The following is a 13273-nucleotide window of genomic DNA, read 5'->3' on the forward strand; positions in this document are numbered from 1 at the left end:
TGTTTCAGTGAAACTCCAGCCCATTCAGGGCAAAATATTTAGTCCAGTCACAGATCTGGGATACCACATTAATTGAAATTTCTTCTGGATGGGTTACAGATCCAATTGGTAAAGCCCTGGTCCAATCCTGCATATTTGTATTGCTACATGAATCTTTTTATGTAGACGCTTCAGAAAGTTGCTCTGCGGGGTTTAGTCTAGCACGGCTCATATAAGAATAAATGGATTACTAATGATGCTCATTATACATGAAACTTTCATATATCTTATATATCTATATCTATATCTATATCTATATCTATATCTATATCTATATCTATATCTATATCTATATCTATATATCTATATATCTATATATCTATATCTATCTATATATCTCTATCTCTATCTATCTATCTATCTATCTATCTATCTATCTATCTATCTATAACACACACACACACACACACACACACACACACACACACACACACACCTATGGAGATTCTCAGTCATCCAGGTCATGGTTGCCCCAAAAGTGCTTTCTCAAAAGGAAACTGGACTTCCTTTGTTTTTCCTTGAAGACGTTTCGCTTCTCATCCAGAAAGCTTCTTCAGTTCTGACTGAATGGTGGAGAATGGAAGGGTTTATCTTCCTTGCAATCATCTGGTCATTAGCACTCTTTCTGAGAGTTGTTGAAACCACTTGGAGTTTTATCTGTGTCCTCAGGGTCACCTGAATAGTGCAAATGAGTGGTTCTTGGAAGTGCTGGAAGGACTGTGTTGTAAACAGGAGATAGGTGGTGTCTAGTTGCCTTTTGAAAAAGCACCTTTGGGACATATATGGCTATAGCTTATGTATTTATATTTAAATAGTACTTGTGGGGTATATTTGTAGGAATTCTGAAGAACAGTGGCTCTGTCAGAAAATACAGTACTAATGAATATCTTGCTCTCTTTCTTCCCCCAGTTTACAAGCCTTGAGAAAGGAAAAATCCCGAGATGCTGCTCGTTCTCGAAGAGGAAAAGAAAATTTTGAATTCTATGAGTTGGCCAAATTGTTGCCGCTCCCTGCTGCCATTACCAGCCAGCTTGACAAGGCATCTATCATCCGATTAACAATTAGCTATTTGAAGATGAGGGACTTTGCTAATCAAGGGGATCCTCCATGGAACCTGCGTATGGAAGGACCACCTCCCAACACATCAGTGAAAGGTATGGGGTTTGCATAGTGATAATACATGGAATGTGGCAGCCAAACTGATCTCTGAATTGAAATGTTTACCATCCTTTCTTTTTTCCCTGCATATCAAATCCTTTAAAGGGATACAAATATGGAAATCTGAGGTCTGCATGAGAAAGACACCATGTGAAGGTGAAATAAACTCTTATTCTATTTATATTTTCTTTTAACATGGACAACTAAGCACAACTAATGTTCTGGGAAAATGAGACGAGTTATGCATATTTATATAATTTAGGTCTTAGTCTAATTTTAAAACTGCTGAGGCTGAGAAACATTAATCCTGGTCTGATACAATAGTATGCAGTACATAGTTACTCAGAATAAATCCTATTGAGTTCAGTGGGGTTTACTCTGAGATAAGTTTATAAAATTGGTTCGATCTTTCATGTCTTTAAAACTTGAAAAAATTAACTTAAGTATGCTTAATTCTGTGTTGAAGTATAGCTTTGAAATGGATTGTTTTGCATGATTATGAGAAAGAAAATAGCCCTGTTATGTTTTTTTTTCCTGTTTATTAAATAGGTAGTACTTTTTTGAGTGAAAGAAATGTAACCTTTTTTGTTATAAGAGTAGTATTCTGATGATATATTTTTGTCTAGAGAATTAACTGGGGTTATTTATTTTTCTGCCTGGTTATTGTTTTATTGTGAAAATAATTTCTTTAAAATTTAAGGCATTAACTTGAATATAAATACAATTTCACTCACATCTGGTATTAGAAAGAGCTAACTGAATATAGCTCTATCGTGATGCTTACATTGAGTTACAAGAAGCCAAATATTCAAGCTACAGTGTTGAACCATTACTTCTATGTCATTGTGTTTTACACTTTTTAATGAAATTTTTATATATATTACAACTGCTTAACTGTATGTAAAAAAGTTCACTTGTTAATCGAAACAGGAATAAACATGTATTAAATGAGTTAAAAGTTCCTTTCCTAGATTCAAAAGATGTTTATATACAATAGTTACAAGTCAATTTTTACCTGATTGTCTTTTTAGACAAAAAAGGGTTTTGCTTGGTTCTCCACCTACATTCTGTTATCAAAATGGGAACTAGATTCTGCAGAGTTTTGTAAAATGTGGTTTAAATGGATGTTAGGAGAATTTGGGAAATGTTTCTCACCTTGCTCTTTGAGTCATGCGAGATGATATTAAAATGGATGAACTTACCTTTAAAACTGCATTTCTAAATATAGACAAAATTATTTAGGTTTTTTTTTTTTAAATGATCAGGTTGCTAGGAAGGCATCTCCTAGCGCAGGGGTATCAAACTTGTGACCTGCAAGCCAGATGCATCATGTGCTGGCCCTGCCCCTGCCCGGTTTAGTGAAGGGGAAAAAAGTTCTGATATGTCACATGACGACGCTGTGATGATGGGAGTTGGACACCCCTGTTATGGAGTTGTATTCATTTTCGAATAATAATTTTGACCATGATATTATAAGGTGTGTCATAAATGATAGTTTTTCTTCAACTGTATATACATGTATTGTATATACTTAATAGTGATTATATAGGTTAACATTTGAAAGCTGACCAGCATAATGTTACTTCTCCCTACAGAGTGAGTTTTAACTATATAGGATAAACTCCTTAGGACCATTGCTTTTCCTATTTTGTCTACAGTGGAAAATTGCAAGGAAGGAATCAATCACTTGTTTTTCTTTTCAATTAACTAGTATGTCATTAAGCTTGAATTAAGCATTCTGATAAGTCTTAATTATGATTTATCTGAAGAAACAAAGAAAATGTATCAGCTAGTTTGGAAAACAGAACAAAAATATATATTTTTCTTTATCTCCACTTCTCTCTGAGTGTTTGTGGTATCTGCACTTGTATTTGCATGTGCTTATGTGATAAAGCAGAGTGCTTGAAACATATAATGCTAAATTTTAAGTGCCGCCATAATAGTCTAATAAGAAGAAATACTTTAATTTTATATAAAGAGGAAACATTTTATTGGTAATTTAGGAAACATAAAATTTACGTATGGTAGCATATCCACTGATGCCATGTTCAATATATTGGTGTGAGCATGGAAAGAGTCCAATAAAATTTGAGAACATGCTCTTTCATTTGAAAAACCTGGTGCTAAAAAGAAATAATGAAATAATAATGTGAGTTATTCAACAAAAATATTTATTGGGATTTTGTGCCCCAATAACTATATTACCTGTTTATTTCAATTTTATGTTTAGGCAAAAGCTATAGTTATTCTCACTGAAGCTTTTATTAGAGGTGATTGGTTTTATTTAAAAAAGAATATAGATATAGTAGGTATAACAGAAACTTGATAGAGTGAGGAGAAGCAGCCAATATTGTTAGCATTGATATAAAATGTATAGGAGACATAACAATCTATAAATTTAAAAAGAAGGAAGTTTCTACCGAACCCAATAATAATTTCAAAAATACTTTACTCCCTTTACAATGAAGTTTACCTAGTTTCTTTTTTTTTTTTTAAATACTTTATTGAATTTTCCAATTTTTAAAAAGACAATGTACAATCACAATCTTGATCCGAGGTGCAGTGTTTACACATTTCATAGATCAAACATTAGGTGAATTCCATCCATAACTATACGATATACAATTCTATACAATTCTCTACATTTCTATTCAATTAAGTCCATTTCGGGTGTCTAACAAATCATAGCCTATTATCATATTTTTATCCTATTCTTTAAACAGTTATACCAAATTCCCCATACTTCGTAGTACTTAGAGTTCTCTTCATTTTTTAGCTCGCTCATCAATTTAGCCATCTCTGCGCACTCTAGAATTTTATTTATTAATGTTTCTTCAGAGGGGGTAGAGTTAGATTTCCAGAGTTTCGCAAAGGCTAATCTAGCCGCAGTAATAATTTGAATTGCCAGTTGGGTTTTATTGTTGTCGAGACCATCATCAGTCATACCTAAGAGGAAAGATTCCGGGGCCAGGGCTATCTCCTGTCCCGTTATTTTAGAGAGCCAGAGTCGAATCTTTAACCAAAACTTTTTGGTCTCAGGGCAAGTCCACCACAGATGATAAAAGGTGCCGACCGTCTTTCCACATTTCCAACATTTATGTTGGAAGTTTACCTAGTTTCATGTTCTTCACCTAGGCCATGGCAACTGGCATACTGAAATCACAGCCGAACAGGTTGCCAATACCTTATTTCAGCATAGCAACAGATGAATGTCCAGATCAGCAGCTTGAAAAGTGTCATTATTCAGATAATTTTGCAAATATGCCATGTGTTGAAACTAGCTGGACCCACCAAGTTTGTACAGGTAGTCTTCAACTTAGGACTTACGACACAATTGAGCCCAAAATTTCTGTTGCTAAGTAAGACATTTGTTAAGTGAGTTTTGGCCCATTTTATGATCTTTCTTGCCACAGTTATTAAGTAATCACTGCAGTTGTTAAATTAGTAATATAGTTGTTAGTGAATTTGGCTTTCCCATTGACGTTTCTTGTCAGAAGATCTCAAAAGGCGATCACATGACCCTGGGACACTGGAACCATCGTAAATATGAGTCAGTTGCCAAGCATCTGAATTTTGATCATGGGAATGATACAATGGTCTTAAGTGTGACATAAGTCCCTTTTTTCAGTGGCATTGTAACTTCGAAGGATCACTAAATGAACAGCTGTTAAATCGAGGACTACTTGTATCTACTGTTGTTTCTGATCATCAACCCATATTGCTTCGCTCTCTACAATCTTCTTTTTTTTTAATTTTTAAAAAGTTTTTTATTTTAAACACATTAAAAACACATTAAAAATCAAACATATACATACAACAAAAAGTAACACAAAAAAGAAAAATATCACTTTTCTTTCAGCTATACACAGTGGTCTGCTCTTTCTATACATCAATATTTACAAATATTTAAGTATATACTTATTTGACGTTCATTTTCTACTTTATATCATTTCTTCTTTACTAACAAAAGATCATACACATTTTCCCCTCCTTTCTTCATTCATTTAACTTATTTCCTTATGTTTCAACCATTCATACCATCTACTCCAAACCTTATAATACTTTGATTCTTCTCTCTCCTTAATTTCTTTAGTTAATTTATCTAATTCTGCACATTTTAGAATTTTTTTAATTAAATCCTCTTCCGTTGATAGTGTTTCCTTCTTCCAATATTGTGCGTATACAATACGTGCTGCAGTCAATATATGCAATATAAGGTACTGTATTTCTTTAGTATAATTGTCTATTGAGATTCCTAACAGAAATTGTTCCGGTTTTCCCTCTATTGGGTTCTGAATTATTTCTACTATACAAGTTTTGATTTTCTTCCAGAATTTTTGTGCCATCGTACAGGTCCACCATTGGTGATAGTATGTTCCGTAGCCAGTCTTGCACTTCCAACATTTCAGGGAGTTGGTAGGGAACATTTTCGCAATTCCGGATGGTGGAAGGTGCCATCTATAAAACATTTTCATCTGGTTTTCCTTGTATGCCGTCGCAATTGTTAGTTTCATGTTCGTTTTCCACATCCTCTCCCACTTCTCTAGTTCTATCACATGATTAAAGTTTTGTGCCCATCACTCTGCACAATCTTTATTGGGCAAATTTAATGGAACTCAAGATTAGTTCAAGCCACTGCAAGTTCTGATTTTTGGGAGACCAGCTGACTTTCCCATGGAATGTCCTTGATTGGCCTTTATTCTAGTTCTTTTGAACAGCTGCCAAGTGGGCAGTTGCTGTCATAGACAATAGTGATTTCACAATGGATAACTACTGTGCAACAATTTTACATAGAGATTTAGAGTTGCCTTTGATGACTCTGCTGGAAAAGCTAGTGCCGGAGTAGGAGATTGCTAAATGCACTAAGGTAAAAGCAGAGCATGGAAGAATATATACTGGAAATGTAATTGTATGCTAAGGATCATAGCTAAAATGACTTGGCCTTAGTAGATCAATTTTAGGAAGGTCTGACTAATGAATTCCAAGATAAACTAGTTTGCAAGGGGCACTGGACAACTTAAAGTATCTGTTTCAATGCTGTATAATCATACAACATTGAAACAGATCCTTTAAGTTGTCCATACAGAGAAAGCTCAAAGAACTGAGACACTCAGGGAAATCGAAAGAGAAGATGTTTAAATCTTTTCAACATCCATTTCCTCTACTACAGGGGTGTCAAACTAGCAGCCCATGGGCTTGATGCGTCACAGGCAGGCCACGCCCACCCCAGCTCCACAAATGGGAAAAACATTGCAAAACATCACATGACAGCAATGTGACACAGCGAGTTTGACACCCATGCTCTACTAGATGCATCTCACAATTGGGATCAATTAGAATTCCCATGTCATTCATAGTGAACTAATACAGATGTCTTTATGGAGCTACCTCAGGTCACTTAGCAAGTGCCTACCCTCTGACTTAGCTGTGAAACCCTGCACCTCTGAAATTAAGGGACATATTGCCATTGGGATTGTTAATTTTTCCATGTTTGAAGATTTGGGAAATAAAAAAACAAGCTTCAGGAATTCAAAAAAAGCCATCCAGAACTCCAGATATCTAATATCAAGAAACAACATGTATTTTGCACTTCTAACCTGAGTGAAACATTTAGTTTTGCACTATTAGAATCAAGTGCAATGTGATTCTATTTCCTTTATTGATAATAGTTACTGGATAGCAATTACCTTATCGATTCAGACAATAGAACATATAATTCATGTTAAAACCATCGATTTAAGTCTTCTCTGATCTAGTTCCATCCCTGAATGTACTACTTCTCTTCAGTTCATCATAAATGACCATCTGGAAATCTTGAACTTGTTTCCACCTCATCATCATGGATGGAATGGCTACCTACACATAATCCTCATATTCACTGAAATCAAGCAGCTGCTGTTTATATCACCAACGTGTCAATTGTAGCAGGCATTAAGGCCCCATCACCATACCTTTTAAGTCAGTCCTCTTATAGTACCAATGAAATATTCTCACTTTGTTGATCTATTTAGAAAAGAAGACACTAACCTATTGCCACATTTCTAAGATTGTACTACTACGGTCGTTCTAGGAGTTGAGATCCTTACCAAGCCCAAGAGTTGGCTTTTTAGAAAGTTTCTTGATCACAACTTACTTTGTCAAGAAAAAAATAAAGGACCACTCCCTAACTCTGTTAGGATTATTACCCAATTTTCTTTATGTTTGATGTTTTGGAAACCTCCAAAGAACATGTACTTTGACTAAACCTGATAATTTGATCTATATAAAGGAGAATCATTAATATTTAAGTAACTTTGACACTGGTTCTAGGAAATTTGAGTACATAATGATGCTATCCAGCTTTTGACTTGTTCCTTGTATTTATGAGATTCACGAGCAAGATATTTTCTGACATCCTGCATTCTTGTGCTCCATTTAAAAATATTTCATTTTTTTCCTGAAAACTCAGCAGCCCATACTAAACATGCCAGAAATGTTCTGGATTGCATGTTAACCTGGAAAACAATATGCTTTTAATCTCCCTGCTTTGGATTTATATAATTCCTTCCAATGGCATTCAGTTGGATCTCACTGAAGTGGACTCTACTCTAGCCTGACAATTCCAAAGGTTTCCAGTTATGTGCAGCATTGAGTAGGTGAAAGAGTGGGGGAGGTTAAAACATCTGCATTAGTTTTATAGCCCAATTTGATGAACACACCTGGCTTTTGATTTACCTTAAGTATTCCAGTATTTAAAACAAACCTTCCTGCCACATTTGCTATCTTCCCAAGCCTGCTTTGGCTAAGCCGGTTAGGAACTTATGCTCCCTCCCCTTATTTGAACAGCCGTTTATAATTTTATTACTGACTTAAGTGTTAAGTATTTGAGCTGTGTTTTGGCTGCTGTGAATTTTTTTTACTAAGATGCCAAACTATTTATTGAGCAGAACTTCCAATACAAAAATATGGGTAGATTTATTGTTTCAGATTCTAGTGTTAAATTTACATCATTTTTCTGGAAAGCTTTGTACCAATTACTTGAGTTGAGGGATTGATAGTATTGGGGGTTTTTATTGTTCATTCATTGTACTGGGTTTTATTTGTATTTGTAAGCTGCCAAGAATTGAATAGTTTAAGGCAAGATAGAAATCAAGCTAATTAATTACATCCTATCATTCTTTAATTTTAGAAGGTATTAGAATATTGATAAGTTAACCCATATATTTAATTTTAACTTTTAAAAAGGTTTTTTTTTTCTGAAGTAGTCCAAATAACTTTAGCACTCATTAATGTGCAGGGGAAGATAAGTGTCAGGGTTCCAAGTAACATACCCAATGAAAGAAGACTCCGAGGCTAGGAATTCCTCAATGTTCCATTTTATTAGAGATGTCATATTGGCACATCTGGGAAAACCCGAATCTGAAAGCTTCCAGGTTTTCCCCACCCAAAAGAAAGTCCAAGTTCCTTCTCCTGCACCTACATGTCCAATCATGGTCCATGGTCTCTTCCCCTGCACCGCCCCAACTGGAGATACCTCCCAGTCATGCCACTCCAGGTGCAAGCTGGATGTCCTTGACTCTCAGAGAAAGGAATGTTATTATGTCTAAATATCTCCACCACTCTATCCTATCCCCCCTCCCAGTTTCTCACAGCACAAAGTATGGCAGCCCTGAAGATCCTAAGAAAAAGATGGCCTCCAGGGATGACAAGGATGTTTTAACCACCTATGTGCACATCAAAGGGATTGAATGGAAACCTATTGACTAGTATGGTTGCTGCGAGACCAAAACTGTCTTTCCCTGTCCTTCTTAAAGTCTGCTAAAGTAATTTTCATCACCCCCAGAGACTTAAATAGAACATCAACCTAGACCTGTGAGGAAATGCCATGAAAGACAGCCCAACACTCCCAGCTGAGGCCTATCTTATCTTATGTCAGTGTGGGGCCTGAAAAGAACAGAAAATTGTCAGTATGTAATATCCTTATATGTCAGAGTTTTGCAGAGTGACTAGTATTATGAGATAAACCCAGGAGCAAAACACAGCACACAGCACATTTAGATAACTAACAGTGGTTTATATACAACTAAATATATACATACATATATGTGGTAGATACCTTATCATACAGCTATGAACACAAGGAGAGCAATGAGATACACAATGAGAGAGAGAGACATACACCCTCTAATGGTCACCTATATATAGACACCTCTTAAAACAGTACTGGTCTTGCATGGGCCCCACCAGAATCTTAAACTGGTGTTTCCAATGGCTGAATCATTCTCATTGCATCAGCTTTCAGTTGCCTCCGCTTACAACCTTACATCATCTTACAGCTATTAAATCTACATTCCCTGACATTATATGCCGCCCTGGGTCTTCGGAGAGGGGTGGCATATAAATTGAATGAATGAATGAATGAATGAATGAATGAATGAATGAATGAATGAATGAATGAATAAATAAATAAATAAATAAATAAATAAATAAATAAATAAATAAATAAATAAAAAATATACTCTTGCGGTACACCCTTACTTGGGAGATTCTGCAGAGTTATGTTCCATATATTTCAAGAATGGAAGGAGGAAAGAAAATGCAAACAAAGCAACTTGGAGACTTTAAAGAAGTCCCAAAAGAAGAGATGCTGTTTTGGAAATATTTACTGTAAAACAAAAGTTGAGGTATATGTAATTATGCATGTTGGGGAGCAATGGTGAAATCCAAATTTTTTTACTATGGGTTCTGTGAGTGTGGCTTGGTGGGCATGGCAGGGGAAGGATACTGCAAAATTCCCATTCCCTCCCCACTCCTGGGGGAAGGATATTGCAAAATCTCCATTCCCATGCCACTCTGGGGCCAGCCAGAGGTGGTATTTGCCAGTTCTCCGAACTACTCAAAATTTCCACTACCGGTTCTCCAGAACCTGTCAGAACCAGCTGGATTTCACCCCTGGTGTGGAGACATGCATAATGTCCAGGCGAGGAAGATTTTATCTCTCCTGGATAAAACTTAATTATGGGAAATTCTGGATATAAAAAAGAAACCACATACTACATATAATTGAATTGCAAAACTTGATACCTCAGGATGTCCTGGCTGCCAGCATAGTTCCAAGTTATTAAACTAAACCATGCAGAATAGTGGTTATCTCAAATAGTTATTTTAGTTGTACAGATAGGCCTAGAGAGAGGAAGACCATACAAAATAGACAGTGGAGGCAGAAGCAGATGTTATCCAAAGATCACTAAAACATGGTGGAAATGTTTTAGGTGTGAGAATGTGAGTGACTGATCTGTTTTCTAGCATACGTTCTAATTTCTTCAGGGCATGTTTTGTGCTGGCAGTTATAGCAGGTAAATACTATTGCACTTTGCTCATGATCAACTATGTCAGCTGTTGTAGCTTTTGTTGATTTAGAGCAGTGAGGTTGGCTACATTATTGGATGTGACAGCCTTTCTGTCCATTTTGGCTCTGAGATGTTACAGTACAGGTTCTCTCTCTACATTTCTTGTTGCTGCTTGTTTTATAAAAACTTAATTGTCGGACTTTGAATTCAAATGATACAGCCAAATCAGAATTAAATCGAGATTTTAATACATTATAATAATTGTATTTTATAATATATGTTACATGTGACATCTGGGATCAACTCATCAGAGTCTGTACATTTACTATCTCTCTTTCTCTCTCTGTCTCTCTCTGTCCCTCCCTGAACCAGCAATGGTATTAGTCATATGGGCTTCAGCAGCAATGGATATCTGATTAGCTTTCAGGTACTCCCAGAAGCTGCTAAAAATTCCCCAGCTACCATCTCAATTTTATGGGTCATGACAGATAGCAGGACAGGAATAATACCTGACCTGCTTAAGTTTAAAGGGATTGTTGTACTGGCATGAGTTGTTGCAGGAAATTAGCTTGGTGAAACATTGCCGTCCCTAGACTAGGTTGTCACAGTGTATGATAGATTTTGATTGATAGAAAATACTGTCACTTTAGCAAATAATCATTCTGTTGAAGGTCTACTTGCCTGAACAGTATAATATACAAATAATTCATTCAGGATCATATAACTTGTGAGTGTTCAGGTAATATGAATTGATTCCTTGCACATGCAGTTCTGGGTTGGAGAGATATTTGTGCAGGTGGAACTAGCTCTGTGTTTCATGGTCTACCAAAGAGAGAGAGGAAGGGAGACAGAGAGACTAAGTGAGTGCAATAGCCATAGCATACTTCTCTGCATCTGTAGCTAGAAAAACAAAACTTGAATATTGTGGTTGTTACATTAAACCTCAGTCCCTGCCCATGTAGTCATCAAGAGACACATTTTACTTGTCCTATACAGCCGGGAAATGGCTAATTAGAAGCCTGAATATTCCCATCTGAAAACTATTAGATGCCTATTTCACACTGTACTAGTTAGATATTTATTTTGCCAGAGATTTATTCTTACAGACATTTTCCCTACCTCAGTTTTAATTAGTTTAAATAATTTAAGTAATCAGAACAAAAATTAAAGTAATAGTATTTCAGTTTGTTGTAATACACTTAATTTTAATTCTTCCAGCATCTTTACTGTACATTAAAAAAAGTCCATTAAGTAAACAGAAAAGTAAATTTTAAGTATTGTAGTCATTTTTGTAAAGCACAGTGGTTTCCATATTAGAAGGAATCTTGTAAACACATAATAACAGCTGTGCAACCAGCTATCAGTCAAGAGGAATTATTAATTTCCAAATAAGGAGAATTGATTCCAGTTCATCTTCAGATATTAGCACAATAGGTATTACAATGAGAATATAAGTTTACATTAACCACACCTTCTTTTACCAAGTACACAGTGGGAAATAGGCATTTAATAGTTTTCTGTAGGGATCTAGTTTTAAGTCGAAATATTTGAACATAGTTCAGATCACTAATTAGTTACTGAGCTAGGGGTTGCATGCCAGAGAACTATTAAAGGTAAAACTCTCTACATATATCAAACTATTATTTTTTTAAAAAAACTTTCTATCTAGCTTTCTCCTTTTATCATATACTTTGTTAAACCGAAATCTGTCATATATGTCTACTTAAAAATAAGTCATGTTGAATATAATAATGCTTCTTTTTAGATGACTTGTTTATGTGTAGTGTAGGCAATAGTGGGTTCCACTTACCTTCACTACTGGTTTGGAACCGGGAGCGCGCATGCATGGCGCTTCGCATGCACAGAACTTTCTGCACATGCGCAGTGTCTGTGATGAAGTCCGGGTGGGTGGGCGGAGTGTCCCGTCATCACCACTACCGGTTCACCCGAACCAAGGTGAACCGGTAGAAACCCTCTACTGAGTGTAGGCCTTAAAATAGTCATGCTGCATTTAGAAAACAGGGTAAAAGCTCTCCCCCAAAAGAAGTATTAGGTGATTCTACCCATTCTCCATTCTTCATCTTCCCCCAACCATTATGTTTTACCTAAATCTGGTATATAGAGTTATACAGGATGATATAGGGATTAATATCACTCTACCTATGACACTATACCCATAGACAAATAGTTATAGTGAATATTGAAAAAAATCAAGAGTTTCAAGAGTTCAGACACTGAAAGAACTCTTTAAAAAGAGATGGGGCCTGTCAATTTAAGTAATAGGGTGCTTTGTTGCTGTCTGAGCTTGGATATTTTCTTGCAGATGTTTGGTTATTTGGTTATTTCTTTGCAGACGTTTCATTACCCAACTAGGTAACATCACCAGCACTGAAGATGTTACCCAGTTTGATAATGAAACATCTGCAAGAAAATAACTAAATTCAGAGAATACCAAGGACCCCACAATAAAAATGAAGTCTGTGAAAATACATACACTGAAAAATCAATCAGGAGTGTACTGTAATTTCCCTCAAAAATAGAAGACAGTCTCCAATTTACCATGGAAGATCAAAATTTCAGTTGGCCAGTATCAGGACTTGAGCTAATAGCATCAATCTGGAATCAGAGACTAGTTTATATTTTGTTTATTGATTGAAATCAGAGCTTTGAAAATTCATTCTCAGGTGGGTTCTTCCATCAGATCCTCGCTTGTTATAGCAGCTGACTGCAGACTTCAGAAAACAATT

The 13273-nt window shown here is 35.8% G+C and overlaps 1 protein-coding gene across 1 annotated transcript in view; it reads left to right on the forward strand.

The window, feature by feature from the left end:
* NPAS3 (neuronal PAS domain protein 3) overlaps positions 1-13273 on the forward strand; it is a 745489-nt gene that overhangs the window by 249075 nt on the left and 483141 nt on the right. The window contains exons 2-3 of the mRNA XM_070931372.1: positions 949-1193; positions 1303-1353. Coding sequence (XP_070787473.1) covers positions 949-1193; positions 1303-1353 — 296 coding nt within the window. The remainder of the gene's footprint in view (positions 1-948; positions 1194-1302; positions 1354-13273) is intronic.

Source organism: Pituophis catenifer, unplaced genomic scaffold, assembly GCF_029215685.1.
Source record: "Pituophis catenifer annectens isolate HBS135680 unplaced genomic scaffold, rPitCat1.0.hap2 SCAF_1, whole genome shotgun sequence".
Lineage (NCBI taxonomy): Eukaryota > Metazoa > Chordata > Lepidosauria > Squamata > Colubridae > Pituophis > Pituophis catenifer.